The 19,710-nt window shown below is 38.7% G+C and overlaps 1 protein-coding gene across 1 annotated transcript in view; it reads right to left on the reverse strand.

Annotated features, from left to right (window-relative positions):
* The window catches only part of ABCB6 (ATP binding cassette subfamily B member 6 (Langereis blood group)), a 1,916,984-nt gene that overhangs the window by 959,782 nt on the left and 937,492 nt on the right, over positions 1-19,710 (reverse strand). Inside the window, exon 12 of the mRNA XM_044075230.1 lies at positions 14,740-14,803. Within this exon, the coding sequence (XP_043931165.1) occupies positions 14,740-14,803 (64 nt within the window). The remainder of the gene's footprint in view (positions 1-14,739; positions 14,804-19,710) is intronic.

Raw genomic sequence — 19,710 nt, forward strand, 5'->3', positions numbered from 1 at the left:
AGTATCTAGCAATGAAAATACAGTTAAAACAGTATAAGCCAGTACACAAATGCAGTGAAACAGTAAAAAATAGATTTATAACAGTGCAAAATGTAGTAGATTAGCTGTATAGCACAATAAGCATTAAAGAAGTGCAATTCAATGAAGTAAATATAAGAAATAACATAATTCTGCTCTTGGAATCTTGAGGAATTTCTGATTTGTCCCAGTGATGAATCACCATTCCAGAAATAAGTATAAGTGAGTCAAACCACCACGGTCTAGCCAAATAAATGTCCAGAAGATATGTAAAACGGCAAACAGTTTATTGGAAAAAGGTTAGCGCTTTCACGGGGTTACAGCTTCATCAGACCAAATACAAAATGAAAATAAAAACCACATATTTTTAAAAAAGTACTCAGTAAGAAACAATTAAAACTGAACCAATTAAAAAACAAAAATCATCTTCTGCCTAATAAGGCAGGCTTAAGGGAAGTAAGTGCCACTGTTAAGGCCTGGAGGTTCATAAGCCCTCAGAGATAATCCACTTTAGTTCACACAATTCAACAGTGTTAAAATCACCTCTTCTTCTGCTGGAATGCAGCACTTGCAGAACCCTAAACAAAAAGGTACTATGGCCTGGATAAGATGAGACATGATTGGCTAGGGCATTAGATATAACCTGCTTGCATATGTTTCCTAAATGCTCAAGAATTCCTTCCCTCAGCTGGCGTGTGGTTTTACCAATGTAAAAACCATTACAGGAACAGCATGTAGCAAGATAAACCAAGTTCCTGCTTCTACATGTTGCCACAAATCTAGGTGTAGAAACACGTCCGGTGACAGGGTGTGTAAAACAGGGATCTGGAGAAATACCAGAACAAGCTTTACAATTATAACAGGGAAGGGTACCAATCTTCCCTGATGGTGTGGGACATACAGACCTTGGGCCATAACATAGAAGCCTTTTAAGTGACATGTTATTCCTGAATGTAAAGGAGGGATAATCTCCCACCACCAGTCTTACATTTTCATCTGCTAAAAGAACAGACCAGTCCCACGCCCTCAGGGAAGGCCATAGTACCTTTTTGTTTTTTCATTTTGTATTTGGTCTGATGAAGCAGTAACCTGTTTCCAATAAACTGTTTGCTGTTTTACATATCTTCTGGACATTTATTTGGCTGGACAGTGGTGGTTTGACTCACTTATACTTATTTCTGGATTTGCTGCTTTGTTTTGTGAGTCTCCTTTAGCAGTTGGGATAGCTTATATATATATATATATATATATATATATATATATATATATATATATATATATATATATATCCCCCCCCAATGAATCACCATTCCACAGCCTGGTAAATACAAACAAATATGTATTACTGTCCTTTACATCCCTTCTGGCAATGACATCACATCCTACTTTGGATATCAATAATTCCACAAGACAAAATACTAGTAGGTGATGTCAACATCAAGTGGATGGACATAGCTTCTAACTTTCCTACATCCAGAATGAATTTATATGATTTCACACAACTAATTAACAGCCAAACACATTATAGCAAAACATCAAACTCCTTATTAGACTGGATCCAAGTATCAGATCCTAGTAAATTCACCACCACAGGTACAATGTCATACTCTCTCAGTGACCATCTCCCAGTCTATACATTACCAGACATCTCATACATTCATTTAAACAGCATGTTTTTAAAACAGCACATAACTTATCCAAGATTACCCCAGAAATATTCATTACTAGGACGTAAACATCCTAAAAAAAATTTCCCTTAGATGATGCTGTAAAGAAATTCAACACAACTTTCCTAAATATCCTAAATAGACTTGCACCTGCAGGATAGAGAAAAAGTGTGGAAAGAATGGCAAAAATGTAAAACACCGCAACATCTCGAAAACTTCAAAATGCTCCACAACTGTATTAAAAAGCAAATTAATGTCACAAAAACTAAACTATAACAGCATTTACAACAATAGTACACACAACCCTAAAAAATTCTGGTCAGTCATGAAAGAAATCTTACATCCCGGCCAAAAATTCATCCCCAACTCCTCTACCAATAACTCAACACTCAAAACTGCAATAAAATTCAATTCTTATTTCATAGATAGCACAGCATTCCCTAACCAACGATTCCCCAACATGTAATATCAACCCTGCCCAACAACCACATATCATCACATCTGCTCGCATCTTCAAACATGTGCCCACATTATATATAAAACTGCTCAAACTCAAACCATACTCTACTTCAACTGATGCCCTTCCAAGTAAGTACTTGATAATAGCAGCTAACAGCACTGCCTATCCTGTCTCAATCCTTATAATATAGGGCAGGCCAGGAATCCCATATTCCCCCTTTCTGGAAAAAATTCACACATTATCCCTCTTACACAGAGGAGGAAATTCAACAGGCATCACTAACTTTAGACTGCAATCCCTCCTCCCTTCAAAATACTTAAAACTGTATTCAAAAACAATTGTTAAACTGTGTCCTGCAGGAAGAACACCTCTTTCCCACACAACACTGCTTCTGTCCCTCCCACAATACTAGCACCGCACTTCTATCCTTTACAGATTGTCAATAAAACTAGGGATTACGGCAAACTAGTCTCCTCCTTTTTTCTAGACTTGTCTAAAGCCTTCGAAAGTTTATCACCGCAATCTTCTACTTCAAATGTCCACACTAGATCAATCTCAGCCCAAGCCCAGGTTCAAAAGTTTCTACTTCAATAGATATTAATCAGTAAAATGGCAACTCGCCTTCTCTCCATACCTCCCAGTCATCACCTGTGTACAAGGCTCTAGCCTTGGTCTATTCCGCTTTAATATTCTCACTAACACACTCCACACATCCACACCGCAGGCCTCCATAATGCAATATGCAGATGACTCTACACTCATTTGCACACAAGACAACCTGGCATTTCTCTGAAAAATTACTCAGGAAGCTTTAACAGACACTAAAACATGTTTTTTTAACCAACCTCACGCTCAAACCAAAAAAGAAAAACTACTACTTTTTCTTCCCAAATCCCTCTCTCATGAAAAAAATAAAATAAAATCTTCTCTTAATAATCATACAACCGCTTATGTTGCTTCTCACAGCAAATTATTAGGGATGATAGTGGATGGTAATCTTAACTTCAACTTGCATATGTAAAAATGCATTAAAAAAATCAAAAACTACGGATGCTTTACAGAACAAAAAACTTGCTCACTAATGCAACTAAAACTAAACTTCCCACTACATACCTGTTCCCCTCAGTACTTTATGGCACTCCCATCTTTACTAACCTTCAGACATTGCAAAAAGCAAAACTTGAACAATGCTATAATAAACTGGATAAATTTGCAGGAAAGAACACCTTTCAGAATCCCTTACTGTATAGAATTAAAAGGCCTAAATTAGTTGAAACTACTCCATCAACTAACATACGCTCAGCTTCTTACCATCTATAAAATTATCCGGCATCCATCCTGTTGTCCAGTACTAAATACCATTCTACAAAACTATGTTCCCACTCGGTCATTATGAACCAAAAACATCAGTCTGTTCACAAGCCTAACAAATTTGCTGGGAAATGTCTGTACTCAAACCATGTTGCTAAGGTGTAGAACTCTCTATCTATATCCATCAGGTAAATGGCCTCCCACAAGTCCTTTAAAACCACCCTGAAAGACTTTCTAGCCATAATATTGCTCTGTGCGTGCTCAACCCCAAGATAAACTGTACTCCTAAATATGAATAAGTACTTATTCAATTAAATTGGGCAAGAATTAAGCAATCATACAGAAACAGAATAAATCTACTGATCTGTATTTTCAATGCATGATAGATGTCTTTAAAAAGCTTTTTCAGGACATCCAGAACCTACAGAAGGAATGTTAGCCAGTGGGTTGTCAACAGCATTTGCGGAAGGCTTATTACCACCAATACAAGAATAGATTAAGGTTTGTCTCAACTGGCCCAGTTTAAGTTTGCAAGAAATTGTTAATAAAGCACAATATTGACAGACAATATATTTAGAGAGGAAAAAACACCATAAGAAACTAGTAGATGTCCAACGTTGGCAATTTAATACTGTTTCATGTGAAAGTGGGCAGGGGAGGAAAAATCAAGGAGGGAGAGGCAGATTGAGTCTTTCCACAGCAAGTCCCCCAAGACAATATCTGCAAAATTATTACCCCCTTCACCACAAACGCAGCAGGGTTGGTCATGTACCAACTCATGCTTTAATTTTGGTCAGAGTAGACACTGACATAATGAGATTCCATTCCTTCAACTGGACCTCTTTTCAGACTACCACTCCACCAAATGTCCAAGCAAAGCAACAAGAAAGACACCCTCCCATGTGGAGTGCCACTTGGCAGTCACCAACGTGGCAGCATGATTTTCAGGACAGCCACAAACAGGAGAGACAGCTATTTCCTTTGGTACGAGTGGACCAAGACGGTCACTTTGTTAAAGTTACAGTACGTAATTCTGCTCTTCCCTTTCTTGCTGACACAGGAGAAACTTGATCCATGATCACCTCTGCAAAAGCAGAACTCCCACTCTCCATAAAATCTGTTTGGTGTATGAAGATCACTGCGGTTCCTTTGGATTATCCAAAGACAAAACCTATTCCCATTCAGACAGGTCCAATAAAACAGCAATATGCTTTTACTTTAGATGACACTTTCCTTTTAAATCTTTTGGTTAGAGATTTACTGTGTAAATTACAATGCACTGTATTTTGTACTCCAGATGGAGTTTCCCTAGATACTCTGAATGTATCCTCTCTTTTGGGTCTGTATTCAGCTGATATCTGTACAGATGAGAACATGCTCTTTGCAGTACTTAGATCAGAAAAGACCTGCACTAGAGCGGATTTGGAGGGACTTTAAAACCATTCCTCCACAGCTGTGGACTATCCATGACAACAAGGAAGGACTCATAAAAGTTGCATAACCTGAAAGAGTCATTTTAAAACCTTATGAGCACCTACCCATGGTAGTTTAGCATCTCTTATCAAATAAGGCAAAGAAAAAAAATTGAACCTGTTATTTCTGCATCACTTCAACAATAAATAATTGTCCTGACTAAAAGCCCATGTAATACGGCTACTTTCCCAGTTAATAAAAGAAGCATGAATACCTACAGTCTGTACAAGACTTGAGGGCAGGTAATGCTGTGGTAGTGCCTAATCCCATTACAATACTAAGTTTTATTCCACTGACAGCTACTACCGTTTCAGTTATATACATTTCCTCTGCTTTCTTCTCTATTCCTATACACCCAGACAGTATTTATCTTTAACAATATACACGGACAACGGTATGAAGACTCGCCTACATTGTTTTCTGGAGAAATTGAAAAAAAACAATCAGATAAAATTCAGTTTCCGTGTGGGTCTACCTTAATACAGTATGCAGATGATCTGCTTCTGACTTCAGATTTTTACCCAGCTGTACTTGGATTTAAGGTTAATAAAGCAAAACTACAGTTGTGGAAACCACAAGTTCCGTACATAGGACATCTCATTTTAGAAGGCTCTCAGCAAACCTCATCTTCAGGTATTACTGCAGTTCAAGCTACACCACACCCTACTACTTTAAACAGTTAAAAGTCTTTTGGCACTGATAGGTTCCTGTCAAAATGGATCTCTAAGTATGCAGTAGTAGTAAAACCGTTAATAGACTTACTAAAGAAAGACGATCCTGAGGCCCTTGCCCTGGGGCAGGTATACCATGAACAAGTTTTTTGTCCAATTAAAAACTTGTGTTCTAACCCACCTGCTCTTGGGTCACCTGATTAGTCAAACAGATTTTTTTCTGTTTTTTTGTAATACAAATAAAGTAGTATTAGGACTATCCAAACAATGTAGGAATAATAGTTTTAAACCTGCTGCCTACTTTCAGCAAAAATCCTGATCCTGTAGCAGCAACACCTCCCCCAGCCAAAGGGCAGTGGCTGTGAAGGTGTGTACAGTAGAAATGGCAACTGCACTAATTCTCGGGCATGAGACTTTTGTGGAAGTTTTGCATTCTGTGGAAGCAGTATTACTAAGAACCAAAATGCAATATTTGTCTGCTATATGATTATTCATGTATGAATTATCTTTGCAGGTCATTAGATATCCACCTCTTAACCTTGCGTCTTTAATTTCTATAGTGGGTGAAGGAGAACCATGCAGTTATGGCAGAAAGTTACATTGCATCATCTTATCCTGTTCAAGCTTCATTTTAACAGCAACTTCTGGAAATTAACACACACTGGTTTACAGGAATTGCGTTTTCAAAATCAAATTGATTACTTCAAAAAGGTAAGGTGGATTCATGACACCTACAGACACTCTCTAGGATCACTGTAGTGAGAAATGGATGGGAGGCTAGTAGCCCCACACTCCTTTCTAAATGAATTGGCTTGGATTTAGCATTTGTCCTCTAATTTGGGGAAAAATGTATTAAGACAAATTTTGACTGACTGGTATACCCCTTACATTTCCAAAGTCATTTAGCATTTTGTGAACAGTTACATTACACGTCTGGAGTGCAATGTATCAAAAAGTGTTCCTGTTTAAAGCTGTGGGAATGTACTGGTTGTATAAAGTGGGATTTCACCGAACATTTGCAGTCACAAAAATTTAAATATGTTTTTGTGACTTGATGTGTATTCCAGATGGGTTGAAGCTTACCCTTGCACTAAAAATGACATGACGACTGATGTCAAGAAATTTTTTAGAGGAAGTAACACCCAGATTTGGTGTCCCTTGTTAGACTCTGTCAGATGGAGGGTCAAGTCAGGTTGTACAAGGGAAGTTTTAAAAATAAATAATAAATATGCAATATCAATGACAGCACAGACTCCAAAGCTTCAGAAAATGTTGAAAGACTGAATCGGACATTTCAACCCAGACTTGCTAAATTTTTTAAAAGAAACTGGTCTCAAATGGCCAGAGGCACCACCTTTAGTATTATTTAGTGTATGTAGTGCAGACAGTAGTACTAGCAATTATTTTCCACTTGAAATTCTCATGAGAAGATCTATAAGAATGTCTGCTACATCCTTGTCTAAAATATTGGAGTTGCAAAATGATGACGAATCTGTACTTCTTTACTGCAAGTGTCTCTTCTCTGTTCTGCAACACCTATATCCCAGGATTATAAAAGCTCCACAGTACCCAGATCAAATCTCCCCGTAGGACGTACTGACAGGGGAAAAGGTTTTCATCAAAACCTTGTCCAGGAAGCTCTCCCCTCCAGCCATGATGAAAAGGACCACTCCTAGTTTTACCTGAAACTGCTACTGCCATCAGATGTGAAGGATCACCAACTTGACTTCATGTGTTACGTGCCAAGAAATCTAGATATTGAAGAAATGCCATTGACATCATCCCTTTCATTACATAATGTTGGATATCAAGGCAAAACATCTTCTTGGCCTCATCCTACTCTACTACCTTTACATTTATAGTTATTTGCTCACAATAACTTGGTTCCTGTACCATTTTTCTCCAGTTAATTTCAGCCCCCTATTGCCTATTTCTGTACCCCTAGTTACATTTTCTGCCTATTTCTGTACCCCTATTCTCCATTTTCATGTTGGCTTAGTTCTTAGAATACTTTCTGCTACTTTACATATACAGTATTTTGTTTAGTTATCTTCCTCGAGGATCTGTATCCAAAATCCCACTCTATTTTGTGAAGATCCCCTCTGCTTCATCATCCCTTTTCATTCTGAATTATAACCTTCTGCATGTTTTAGGTAACTTAACTGTGTAGCTCTGAAGCCTCCCTTTAAATAAAGTAATACTAACCCCCCCCCCCCCCATTGTTCTATTGGAAGTAACAGCTTATTTCACTTAACTCTTGTCTTCTTTCCCTGGCAGATAAATTCCTTCAACTCTTTAATTATGGTCTACATTTCCTCTGGTTGATAAAAATATGCCCGACCTGTAGATAAAATTAAGGGCACTAAAAAGCAAATGTTCTGCTTGTATTTTACTATCCATAGCCATAAACATTACCTTCTAGTTTCCCAGTGTTTGTATATTCTTTTGTTTGGTTTCCTTCTACATATCCTTAGCTGCCATAACAGAAGCTTTTTTTAATCAATACTCCTAAATACTTCATCTTATTGTGTCCCCATAAACATGTATGTAATTCATATACATATATGGGTAAGTACCTTATGGTTAGTCTTTGTTTTATCTTCATTAATTATATATCCCAAAAAGACTTAAAACTGTCTCAAAATGTTCCACAACACTGTCCTTTTCTGGATTTATCAGGTACAAAAGAATATCACTGCAAATAAAATTGACTTTTCTTGATTACCATATTAATTATATCCTTGCATTTCTGTCTCTCTGCAAATGCACATCATATAAAGCAATTAAAGGGGAAATAGGACACCCCTACTGCATGGTTCCTCTTTCAAACAGCTATCAAATTGGAATCCTCTCACTTTATTGATTTCCTCTGACCCTTCATATATCCTGCTAATTAATATTATTTCAGGGAATGCAAATGGTCCCATTGCATTACTCTTAAAAAAACAGCTATTTAACAGCAATTGATCTAAACTTATGCATATTGTCCAGATACTCTTACTTTCTCTTAAGCACTTTGCATCCGTGCCTCTAATTCTTCTGAGAGATTCCCCTTATTGTGCAATACTTTAACCTTTGTTAGCCCCTCTAAATTTTTATTACTTCTTAACCATATCTCTATCTTTCACGTCACCCCTATTTTTAAACTCCAATTTCATTTTATTCCGCTCATTAGCTGTAAACTTAAGATATTTCCATCTTACCTAATAACTCTCAAATAGTTTCACTACCTATTCAATTTTTAAAAGTACCAGTGTCTCATTTTTGCTTCATCACTCTATATTTTTATCTCAGATTTTATCAGTCAATGATCTGAAATAGTTATCGAATGTGTGTCAAAACTTTCAATTAAATGCACATGTTCCTGTGAAATACAATTTCTATCTAGACTTACAAATACTGAATTCACATATTCCATACCAATTATCAAGTTATCCACCTACAAGTAATATTCAATGCTGAAAGCTAAACAGTTCTCCCAAAATCTTCTCAAGCTCAATACTAGCTTTTGGTGGAATATAAATTCAAGCTACTGCAACTTTCCTCCCTTGCCAACAGACCTGTACTACCACAAATGTAAAATTATAGTCTTTTCCCTCTCTTCTATCACTATTGGAACCACCCTAGCAATTAGTATAATCATGCCATTTTTCTTTGTCCAGGATATTCTGCTGAATATCCATCCTGACATTCTGTCTCTGTCAAATTCACATGCTCATTTTTTTTTTCAAATGCGTCCCCTGCAGCACTGCTATTTGCACTTTACATTTTTTAATAAAATTCAATAGATATATACACACACACACACACACACACACACACACACACACACACACACGCACACATCTACATATTTGTCTATACCTTCATGGCCATTTACATTCCAAGATAAAATTGGCAGCATAGCTATTATGACATAAAAGCAGTTGTTCCCACCTATTATTCTGGAATTCATAAACTCTAATGCCCTGGATCAACTTATCCACACCCCCACCAGGGGCAACAATATCCTAGATCTAGTCATTACCAATATGAGTGACCGGTGTTCCACACCTGAAGTCAATGCCTCATTGGTCCAATCCAACCATAAGATAATTACCCTAGATATCCACATCCTGCCTCCACCCCCCATTACGGAAACCATAACAACAAATTTCTCCAAAGCCAACTTCATGCTTCTTAAGACAGAAGTGGTGAACTTCATGACACCCATGCAGATGGACAATACAGTTACGACTACTGAATCCTACACAATTGCACTTTATAAGCACTTATATGAATGCATGGATCGTGCTATCCCAAACAGAACCAAGACGCTTTCCTCCAAAAAAAGGAAGCCAATCTGGTGGTCCCCTGCCATAAACAAACTGTACAACAGAATGAAGAAACTCTTGCAAAAGAGAGTAAAATCCCACAAGAGGAGGAGCTCCTTAGTCAGCCTCAGTAAGAAGCTGCGATCCCTGATAAAATCCTCCTATGCTTGTTACGAAAACAAAATTGCCGCTGATTCTAAAGACAACCACAAAGCATTCTATAGCTATGTCAAGAATCTGAATGGCAACACTCAGATCTGCTCTGAGTTACAGCACAATGGCACTAAATATACAAACCCAAATGATATTGCCAACATCCTGGCAGATAGGTTCAGTGCTAACTTTACCCCCCCCTCTCACTCCCTGAAGAGCCCATCTCTATACCAGAAGAATGCAAAGTTCTTGTAATCACGGCTGCACAGGTAAAAACCACAATCTCCAAAGCCAAGAACACAGCATCCATGGGACCAGACAACATCCCAGGCTGCGTTCTACACGAACTACAGAACGAACTGGCATCCCACCTAAGTACCATGTTCAATCATAGCCTCACCTCAAGCTTTGTGCCTGTTGAATGGCACACAGCAATGGTTATCCCACTCCACAAGGGGGGAGCCACCACAGACCCAGTGAACTACCGCCCCATTAGCCTGACGAGCCTGGTCTGCAAGGCCATGGAACGTATCATCATGGAACTTATAAACAAAGACATTGGTAATCTCCAAACTCTGGATCCCACCAAGTTTGGGTTTGTAAAAGGCAGATCATGTCTCCTAAACCTGATAGACTTATTTGAAGCAGTCACCAAAGCCGTAGACAAGGGTAAGGTGGTTCACACAGCCTATCTAGATCTTGCCAAGGCTTTTGACACCATCTCCCACTCTGGAATTATAGATAAACTCACTAAACTAGGTATAAATCCTTATGGCACAAGATGGGTTGCCAACTGGCTCACTGATAGAACCCACACTGTGAAAGTAGCAGACTCCAAATCCGACTTCAGACCAGTGACAAGTGGAGTACCACAGGGTTCAGTCCTGGGTCCTCTCCTGTTTGGTATCTACTTCTCTGAAGTACAGGCTAACACAGAAGGTCTTTGGCTAATGAAGTTCACAGATGACTGCAAACTAGGAGCCATAATCGAAACTCCTAACGATGTGGACATCCTACAAAAGGGCCTCACCGAGACAGATGCGTGGTGTTAAAGCCATGGCCTCAAGCTCAATGCCAAAAAGTGTATTGTCATCCCCTTTGGTAAAAACTCTGTACCCATGAACTACAACATAGGCGGTAGTATACTTAACACCGAAAGTGTGATAAGAAACCTTGGGACACAGGTGGACAGTAGTCTCTCCTTTGATAATCATATCGCCACAGTAGTCAGGAAATCCTTCTACGTGGCACACCTCATCACAAAAGGTTTCTCATCCAGAAAAAGAGAGGTCATTGTTCCCCTCTACTCATCACTCAGACCCATTATAGAATACAACACCCCCTTTGGTATGTACCTCACAAGACATCAACAACTGGAAAGGCTGCAGAAATACCTCACAAAGAGGATTACCAGCATCAAACAGATGCCCTACGCTGACAGTCTCAAAAAACTCCAGCTTTATTCCGTCACATATCACCTACTCAGAGGTGATCTCTGCCTAACATACAAAGCTATGTCAAACCCAGAGCTGTTGGACATGCTCCACTTAAAGAAATCCCAATCCCTCTGAGCTACACACTCTAGGGACCTAAACCTTGTCATCACAATAAACAGAACATGCCAGAGGGATAGATTCCAGTCCCAGAGACTTCCCATACTCTGGAATAAACTACCTATCTATATCAAACAAAGCTTCTCATTAGCACTCTTCAAGAAAAATCTTGATGATTGGATGGGAAGTAGGAAATTCACCCCGGGATCACCTCTGTGGCTCTGCTCAACAGTGGCACAGGAAAATAATTTTCTTGGGTGGCAAAAGCCAGGGTACCTTTTTGGCTGGGCTTGTATAAGCCCCTGGACCGATAGCCTTGTACCTACCTATGAACCTATTAAACATGTCAGTTTTTAATGTGCATTTCCAACTCTCATGCAAGATGAACACACTGCTTGGCAGGCTGATCTTTAATGTAGTTTTATGCCTTTTCAAAATACCTCATTCCCTATTTACTTAGAATAGACACTTAAAACTATGTACATCTTCAAAAATGAAGTTTAACCCTCCAGAAAGGAAAACTGCCCAAATAAACTGCATCCACAAGCACTACCTAACTTAAAAAGTACAGTTGTGTACACTTACCATAAATGTAGATGTTAAGAGTATATTCATATATTAATTTATTGCAATGTTTTTTGTTATTTATTAAATTTCATATTTTTATAACTAGTATTGTGTAAACATATAAACAATATTAATGTTTTATACAATTTTAACAATTTTAACAATATTTCTTGACTGGGTAGAATGATAGTGTTACATTTCAGGTATTAAGAACTGATTTAGTGGTAGTGTTTGTTTTAAGGTTGTGACAGGTTCAACTAATTATTGAATTATTGACTCAATTACTACACTATTTAAACCTGCTGTCTTTGGACCGGAACTATTGACTCTGATGATGCCACAGTTTGTTTGGTGAAAGCGCTAAGTCTTGATTAAAGTTTCTTCTACAACACATTGGCTTTTCGTGGATTCGTTTTGCAGTGGTCTGAATTGTATTGCTGGTCATTCTTCGTTTTACCCTGTTGGGTTTTGGCTGTTATATATAGTAACACTGTTCTATCAGCTCATGAGGGGAAAAACAAGCTAATAGCAACGCAGTATTAAGAAGCTTGGTATTTTTCATGGCTTTTTACTGTCTTATTTTGGAAGCCTACTTGCTTACAAAAAAAAAAAAAAAAAACACTAAGTCAACTGCATTAACCTGGACATTCACCTTTGCAAAAACAAGAGAAAATATCTCAACATATAATAAAATGAATGCACTTTTACACCCCACCCACACCCCAGCAACCCAAGACCACAGAATATTAACATTAAACTTGCTTTTGTCCAGCCTTTCTTGTTATACTGTAAAGCCTATACTTATTACAACCAAAAATACCAGTTTATTTTAATATCTTTACATCTACAACAGTGATTGAAGAAATCACCTACATTTGAAATACCACTGACTATACTCCACACAAAAACTGTTTTACTATACATATCGTGCAGTTTACATTATGAAGTATTTTACACAAATAACAAAAATTGTTTTACAATAATTTTAGTATAATGCAATGTAAACAAATGGGGCTTTTCTCCCTGGGTCGCTGCTGAAAATGATTATTACTCAGACATACGTTCCCAGCAAACAGACAAATAAATATTTTCTCTTTTATTGTCCTTCCAAACATTAATGATAAAGTGGGCTACGTGGTTTACAGTCCACACACAAGTGTAACAAAGTCAACAAAAGTCCAGTCTTTCTCAGCCACTTTTTCTTGCAAAGCCATATTTCCCAAATGTGATTAATGCTTTATATTACCCCATGTAGTCATTAGTTTCAGTGTTGCTGGTCTTCTTCCTGTTCACCTCCATCTCTCTAAAAACAGACTCCAATTCAAGTCCAAGGTACTCCTGATTCTGTGCTTTTTTTTTCCTGTCTCTAAAGCATTTTCCTTTGGGACACTTTCAAAGTCTCTCCATGAGCTTGATTGTCAGAAGAATGACACAGTCCTTTTCTGTTTGCTGGCTCACTTTTTGTTGGATAAACCTTTTTTTTTTTTTTTTTTTATTATTATTATTTCCACCTTAGCCTGTTTTACATCAAAAAAATGTCTGATCCTCCAGAAAAAAAATATTCTGAAGACAGCTGGCTACAGCAGCTTGAATCTCACACCTGTCTTTCGACATTCACTAATTGCTGGGATAAATTTGTTTTTTCTGCCTAGTGTACAGTGAACAAATATTTTCTACAAATACTCTGCTGTCTCCAATTTTTAACACTTCCCTTCTGCCAAAGTTTTATCATGATCAACTCGTCCTATTTGTATGATTGCCTTTATTAATATGGGCCTTGGCTGCTTTCTCATGGCCAGATATGGATTATGCACTCAATGCGCCATTTCAACTAATAAATCCTGGTGTGGAACATGCCCAGTAGCTTGTGTTTTCATAATTAATACAGTCTGTTCCTTCCAGTTTCTTCGGTGCAGCAGAAAATCTCAGGTTTTCTCTACTAGCTCTGCCTTCTAAACCTAACATTTTTTGAAACGGCTCTTCTTGAGAAGTCTCCTACACAGCCAGCCCTTTCTTCATTTCATCCTCTGATTTTGCAGTTTTATCAGATCTGAGTAGCTAATTTAAATTTCTATTTTTTACAGCCTTTTGTTATTTGAGCAGAGTTATTTTAATCACCTCTGAGTTCATTTGATTTATTCCCTCCTTTAAATTACTGGAAGCCATCTCTTGTACCAAAGTTGAAGTTTGAACTGCTTTTTGAAGAACAGCTGCAAGATTCTTCCCAGACAGTGCTTTCTCTTCACCTCTGCAGCTTGATTTTCTTTCAGGTTCTCTAAAGCTCTTCTTTGCTGGCATCCAGACAGTGGACTTCCTAGCCAGTAACTGAATTTTAACCAAAATGACAATTCCACAGGCTATTTCTCAGTTTCTGGTTTCACACTGGAAGAGCTGAAAATAAGCTGAGATCAGTGTGCAGCTGTCTTAGAAGTCAAGGCCACTACATATATTACTCATGATATCTGCAATTAGACACTGAAAAATAACCTCTGTCAGTTCTACAAATGACAAAGCAAGAGTAAAAACCATTTACTTCAAGATAAGTTAACTCACCTCCCGTTCTTCTCTAAACAGTTCAAACATGTTTTCCATGTCAATAAATGAGCTTTGAATCATCCTAAAGCAAAACAAAATTAAATAATTAAAACTACCGGACAAGAAACACGATAAACATTGATATAATCACAAGTACATTTTAAACACCTCTTCTTACTAACTAGAAGGAGCACAACTGTACTAGAATGGTTTTAATTTTACTTGACAAACTGATATGATGCAATCAATTTTCAAAGGTTTATGCACCATCTTTTTGTCAAGAGAAAAAAGGTTATCAGAAAGGACAAAACAATTCTAAATATGTATAAATAAAGTGAGATATGAGCAAAAGTAGTTGTTTTTATATTTACTCAGAAATGCAGGAAGACATGGCCAGACTCTAGTCATGTATTACAAAAAAAAAAACTGTGCGTTTGGGGGGGACGACAACATAAAGTATAAGGAAGGTGGAAAACAGACAAAACATGAAATGCATTGTTCACTTTAGTATATGAACCCGAATAGAAACACAGGGTGGCAGCGAGTTATAGTGGGATGGTAATGAATGCAACCAAGTAGATATACAAGGGCATGAACACAGAAGGAGTAGAAAAGCCACTCCTAGGAGTTTTGGGGAGATAAGTTGAATTAGTTAAGTTACTTAACCTGAAAACTGAGAATTGCCAGTAACGCTTAGTGATTACATAGACTCTACATGGAAACCAGACTACCTTGGGAATGGAGAATAGCAACAGTGGTACCCTTGCAAACAAGTTAGTTTAGGAATGAGCCAAGTAACTAAAAGTCATTAGTTTCACTTTCACTCCAAGAAAAGTGATGAAAGTCTTCTGCAGGGCAAGTTAGCGGAATTCCTGAATGCTAACAGCCTTGAAAGACAGGTAACAGCAAGGCTTCAAATAGCAACAATCTGGTCAGTCCAACTTGATCCAGTTATATGACTGGGATCTCTACAAATGCGGGGAAAGGGCATCTGGAGGATATGGTACACCTGGATTCCCTGAAGCCTTTGATGCCATCACAAAATCTGAAGGTTGCAGAAAAGTTAAACAGCATGATGTGGACACTAAAGCAAAAGAAACAACACTGGATAACAAATAAAAAAACATTGTGGTAGTGAGACGGCTGGAGCAAATTCCGGTGGAAAAGACATTCTTCAACAAGGTACCACTAACATCTTTTTAAGCATTTCTGGAGCATTAACTCAAATGGTTTGCAGTTGTTCCATTCCCCTCCCACTCAAACCAGTTCCCTGCATGTCTGTGGGATTGTCACTATTACAGATTCACTAAAATAAGCTGTTTATAAACTTGAAATGGGGAACCCCTGCATCTCCTGTAGAACTGCACATAAATTATTGTTTAATATATTTGTATTCAACATTCCTTTCTCTTCTCTGCACTGAACCTATGAACTTGCTACATTAGTCCATTGTCTCAGTATGTTATAATCAACTTCCCAACCTTTAAGACAACATTTTCTAGTACTGCTCAACCCTTGTACCATCCCAAGCCCAGAACTCCATTACATGATTTATCACACCAGCTCACAAACTGCAGAGATACCTGCAAACAGATGTAATTAGCAATTCTCTTCTTTCAGATCCTCTTCTTGATATACTGAACGATTCCTTTTACTCAGTCTCTTATATGCAAATTAATTGCTGTCTTCTGATAATAATTACATGTGGTATTAAGAATCGGATCTGCTCTTATAATCATGATGTAGATATGTACTCACAAATATTGTGGTATTTGATTTTAAGTAATGCAAAAAGCATTTTGCAGTGTAAATAGGAACATGCATTATCCTAAATTCCAACAGTAGTTATTTCAGATTAATCGATGATAACGTAAGTAAGTATACTTATGTCAGGCACTAACAACTACAGTACATGCAATAAAAGTCATCACATATCAGTTCACTCACCATGCAATCCCAAGAAGTTCTTCCAAGAAGTGTTATTTTACTTTTTAAGGCAAGCATGCATCTCCCACTGTCATTAGTATCCAATTCAGAAGGTGCAAGGGGAGTAAAACCCACACTGGTATGCCTAATTGTCAGTTTTTTACATCATGAAACCCAAGCATATATCCACATGAATATAACTCTAGGTCAGTGAAACCCAAGAACTACAAAATATCTTGCCTCTCAAGTGTTTTAAATGACCCTTCCAGAAGCCTATTTCTGTTCTGAGAAGCAAGGCAGTGCATAACTATCACCTAAATATCCAGCACAACTTCCTCTAAATGAAGATGAAGGGCATATACCATTAATGCAGAGATGACAGCCTCAAGAAATAATTCAACAAATGCCTCACATAACTGAACAAGTTTCACAAAAAAGTATTAAATGGCACATGGACAGACTTTTTTACCGAGTTTTTTTTGTGAAATAAATAATTCAGCTAACGGCATATGATGTTTATTACAAATTGCTTACACTGTACACTTTTCTCTGTAAAATCTCAACACTGCATTTCAGTCATTTAGCACTTTCCTCCCTTATCCCCTATCTGCTCCAACATAATTTAAAACTCTTTTACCTCTTCCAGCTGTTGCTACCAATGCCTCCTTCTCATATTCCTCCTTTAAATCTTCCACATAATTTTGTTCCTCAGGCAATGCTTCACTATTCTGCCTTCTTATGAGATGCTTCCTCTCAACCAAAAACAAACAAAATCAAACACTCATATTTCTTATTCATATGCTCTGTTCCAATCTAAAAGAACTCATATGGTTAAATGGGGTGAATACACTCTCCACACAGATTCAAGGGGTAATTCAATAAACCCTACAAGGAGCAATTCTCCATGTAGTAGTGACGTGACCAGAACACGAAATATGGCCACAGAGCAATCCAGGAAATAGGGCTGGGGGCGTGCACAAGAATGCGGACACTGTGCAGACACAGAGGTGTCCGCGGAATGCAAATCACCTCATCTGCTGGTAAAAAACATGCAAATGAGGTGATTTACTGATTCAGCAAGCAGAAAGGTACCCGTGCAGGTGCAGTGTCAGCAGGAAAAATGTACACAGCTACAAACCATGTACCAAAGTACAAAATTTAAACAGGGGCTGTAACAGCCCAAATAAAGGCTTGTACATTGCACAGCAGCCATGCAAATGGCCAAAACTATGGCCACTGAGTTGAAAAATTAATGCTATATTTCATAAATTAAACTTTTTTTTAATACATATGCCACATTTAAGTGGCATGCAGCAATGCGTAAACATGCTATTTTGCAAAAAAAAAAAAAAAAAAAAAAAAAAACACAAGTGTAAAACATGAATTATAAAGTTACACAAAGTTACTGCATTATAGTGTCCAGAATGCAGAGTCACACAATGGCAGGTTATAGTGGTAGCTAAGGAAATAGGCACTGGTGTAGTGCTGTATCCAGGGTATACACAATTAGGTGTATGTAAATGAGCCAGGGTTATTAAACAGCAAAAAGGGCCACCATGTCCATAGGTACTAACCATGATAGGGCTAGAACTGTGTTGGTGTAGGCAGAACCCATAACTAACATCAGAAAGGTGTGTGTCATGGCATGTGTAAGCGGATTAGAGCTTAGCGGCACCTGTTTGAGCTCAACTAAGCAGGAGTGCGTGTCTGAGGCTATTAAGCTATACTTAGCCCCACGGTGCGTGTTTTAGCTGGTTAAAGAAAAGCTTAGTCTGCCTGTGTACAGGGGAGGGTCCAAACTGCTGAGCAATGTTTGTACTACCACAGCGGGTTTGCACAGAGCGCCGTGGGGCTTAGCAGTGGAAGAAATTGAACACCGGCCCATTCAAACCCCTCAATGAAATACCTGGAAGGTGGAATGTATCATAACCAATCACACAGGCTGCATCTGCAGCACACCAGTATAAAGTATGCATATGGCCTTCAATCTGATTTTTCCCACATACTCTGCACCACTGGAGTACACATTTGGGAATTTCAACTGACAAAATGATAGAGGGTGCTGCTGCTCTGCTACATCTGTATGCACTACATGCTGAGATCAGTGATGATGATGATGATACTGACAATAGGCCCAAAGTGAGGAGAAGTGTGTTCAGGCCAGGGTAACCTTTCAGGGGCTACATGAGCTGGAGATAGTAGATCATTACAGGGTGGACAGGGACATACTACAGGAACTCACCAAGCTCTGCCGCCCTCACCTCAGACCTAGAACCACCAGAGGGGCACCCATCCCAGTGGAAACAATGTTATGTGTAGCCTTAAGTATACTAACTACAGGTACTTTCCAAAGACTTACTGAGGACATCATGGGGGTCCTCACAGGCATCTGCATCCAGGGTACTCCGCCAGTTTTTGGATGTCATGCTTACACATGCCAGTGAGCACATTTCCCCAGCACCCCTGAGGAGAGGACCAGCAATATCCTTCTCTTCCACTGTGTAGCACACTACCCAGAGGTACTGCGTGCCATAGACTGCAATCATGTGCACATCAAAGCACCACCCGGTGAGAGGGGTAGAGTCTACGTTACCAGCAAGGGGTATCACTCCAACTGCCAGGTCATGTGCAATACCCAGGGCATTATTATCAGTGTGTGTGCTGGCAGCCCTGGCAGTTATCATGACTCCCACATCTGGCATGCATCACAGCTGTACCAGGCATTTGCCAGGGGGCTCATACCAAATGGCCATCTAGTAGGGGATGCTGGCTATGCACTGGAACCGTGCATGAGGACACCCATCAGAAATGCACACACACCTACCGAAGAACACCATAATAAGGCACATGCACAGACTATGAACATCGTAGAGCATGTGTTTGGGCTGCTCAAGTCATGGTGACATGGCCTTGACATATCTGATGGAGCCCTGTAGTACTCTCCAGCCACATGAGCACACATGTTCATAGTATGTGCCATGCTACACAATATGATCTTGCAGAAACAGCTGCGGCAGGAACATCAGAGGGAAGGGAGACCCAGCCCCCCACCATTGCCAAGGT

Source organism: Protopterus annectens, chromosome 6.part0 (genome assembly GCF_019279795.1).
Source record: "Protopterus annectens isolate FY-2018-M chromosome 6.part0, PAN1.0, whole genome shotgun sequence".
Classification (NCBI taxonomy): domain Eukaryota; kingdom Metazoa; phylum Chordata; order Ceratodontiformes; family Protopteridae; genus Protopterus; species Protopterus annectens.